Raw genomic sequence first — 2,279 nt, 5'->3', positions numbered from 1 at the left:
ATACTGCCACTGAGGATATGGGTTAAAAAATGGCAAGACGTTAATGAGAGGCAAATCCTTTGTCTGTTAATGTAAACCAACTAGCTTGATTGTCAGACTGACACACGGTAAAAATCTAAACAAAGTTCACAAAAAAAGGAGAAAAAGCTCCACCCTGCAGGGCGATCTAACATTTTTGGTGCTTTCCTCCTTACTTACAGGACCGCATGCATCTGTGGCATCAACAAGCCCATCAATACCACACAGAGATGCTGGATTTTAAAAAGCTAACCACAGAGACCATGGTTGGGATAAGGAGTGACCAGAGCGCCATGTTTAAAGAGCTGGAAGGAGCTTCTGCTCGGATGGACTTGGTGGAGAAAGAAATGGACTATGTGGAGACCCAGAATTCTCCACGGGCTTGTGCGAACAAGGCGGACAGAGTGTTAGAGCAGGAGGCCTGGGGTCTGCAGGAGAGAGAAGAGGTGGAGGAAGACGGCGGCTGGGAGGAGCTGCAGCCCAGAGTCTCCGGTGAGCTGTGAGAAGTGTACCCATACGTCAGCCAAACAACCTTAAATCTTTCAAATTTATTCACGGCAAGAAGCCTAGAAGAGTAAAAGACCCATAAGACATGTTGGAGTTTTGGTCTGTATCACACATCCCAGCAGGAAACACATCAAACATTTTGCAGGGTTGTAGCCTTGGAAAAGTTATGCCTCTGGAAAATGGGGAGACAAACACAGCAGTATAACAAGTGCCTCTGATTCTATAAACAGTCACATTTTCCAGCCAAAGCCAGGTCTCATGCCTGTTTCTGTGCAGCTACTCCCCTGTTAGAGAGAAGTATTTATCATCATAATCCTGACATCCAAAGATGTGCTGCTGAAAAACAGCTCATAGACACAGTTCCTTTTATAAGACTGTGATGCAGTTTGTATAATAACTTTAAAACCATGATAAAGAAGGTTAAAGAAGGGATCTGAGTTTGTATTAAATGTGCAAAAAACGTGTATTCAATTTGAGAATTTCCATATCTTGTCTTCATTTTATTGGGATTGTAAGGTAGACAGAAAGCAGGCCATGCTTGTGATTTTAAACCAAAACAATACATATATTGCTTATTTCTATAGTAAAAACATCCTGAAAAGTCTCATTCATTGATATTCAGAAGCCCCAAGAGGCATTCTAAAAAAAGCTAATGGTGGGAGAGTAAACGGCTATTCTTGAGTTAAATTGTGCAGATTGGACTCACCTGGTTCAGCGGCTGTGCAGAAAAAAAATCAGAGAGATAGAGATGACTTAATGGCTCCACATGTCCCACCTTTGCCACTTTGGGATCAATATGTCGGCAGACAAGTGGGGTCTTTAAATATGAAGTGAATTGTGTTCTGTTCTTGTTCCAAGCAAGAATGCAATTCAATAATTAAACATTTAAAATGTTCACAATTACTAGGTTTTGATGATAACTTGATTGTTTTCTTGTTTCATGTTTTAGTCTTTAAAATTTTTTTCAAATTGCATTTTTTTTTTATTTTATATATTCAAATATCTCTTTTTCAAGACAGGTTTTCAGAATTGTATTATTTTCAAATTGCATTTAATGATCACACCCCCTTCAATTCAAGTCCAATAAATGTTTTTAACATCTAATAAAGACCAATTTAAATCCATCTTCACTGCTCACTCCAGAGGAAAACCTGCCCCTCTGAAATGAACAGAAATCTATAAAAATGCAGTTTGAAAAGAAAACAATTCATAATCTTGTGTTTTTCACTGTAAAATTCTTAATGCTGTGTTTTTAGGTCGACAATTTTAAGATGTGTCCAGGGACAACAGATGAAAAATAGCTTTTTGGCTAATTCTGTTGCATTTGCAGTAATGCTTATTAATGTACTCTATCAAATAAATAATAAATCTAAATCTGAAAAATAGACATTAGAAAAAGCAAAAATAAAAAACAAATATTGGAAAACTGTTTTTTTTTTTATTAACAAGTTTTTCAAAGTTTCATTTCTGGATTGCATATTATTACATTTTTCATTTAAAAAATATCTTTGCTTGCAACAATGATAAAACAAAATTCCCTCCAGATTCAAACCCTGTGGTTCTGCAGCTTCTGGTAGCAGATGATTGATTGTTACCTGGAAAAATAAACACCTAAATTACCAGCTGAACAATTTATCCATGTATCGCTTTTATTTCTTCCATCAAAAATCCAACATAATTCCAACACTGAGCAAACATCCACACACGTATGACACTTTGTGGTGGAACATATATATATATATATATATATATAT

The 2,279-nt window shown here is 36.6% G+C and overlaps 1 protein-coding gene across 1 annotated transcript in view; it reads left to right on the top strand.

The window, feature by feature from the left end:
• Positions 1 to 2,279, top strand: part of LOC107098653 (olfactomedin-like protein 3B) — a 15,763-nt gene that overhangs the window by 6,762 nt on the left and 6,722 nt on the right. The window contains exon 2 of the mRNA XM_015396426.1: positions 201 to 510. Coding sequence (XP_015251912.1) covers positions 201 to 510 — 310 coding nt within the window. The remainder of the gene's footprint in view (positions 1 to 200; positions 511 to 2,279) is intronic.

The sequence above is a fragment of the Cyprinodon variegatus genome, unplaced genomic scaffold, assembly GCF_000732505.1.
Source record: "Cyprinodon variegatus isolate N-32 unplaced genomic scaffold, C_variegatus-1.0 Scaffold797, whole genome shotgun sequence".
Taxonomy (NCBI): domain Eukaryota; kingdom Metazoa; phylum Chordata; class Actinopteri; order Cyprinodontiformes; family Cyprinodontidae; genus Cyprinodon; species Cyprinodon variegatus.
Note: the sequence above shows the minus strand (reverse complement) of the source record. Positions and strands in the feature narration are given on the sequence as shown.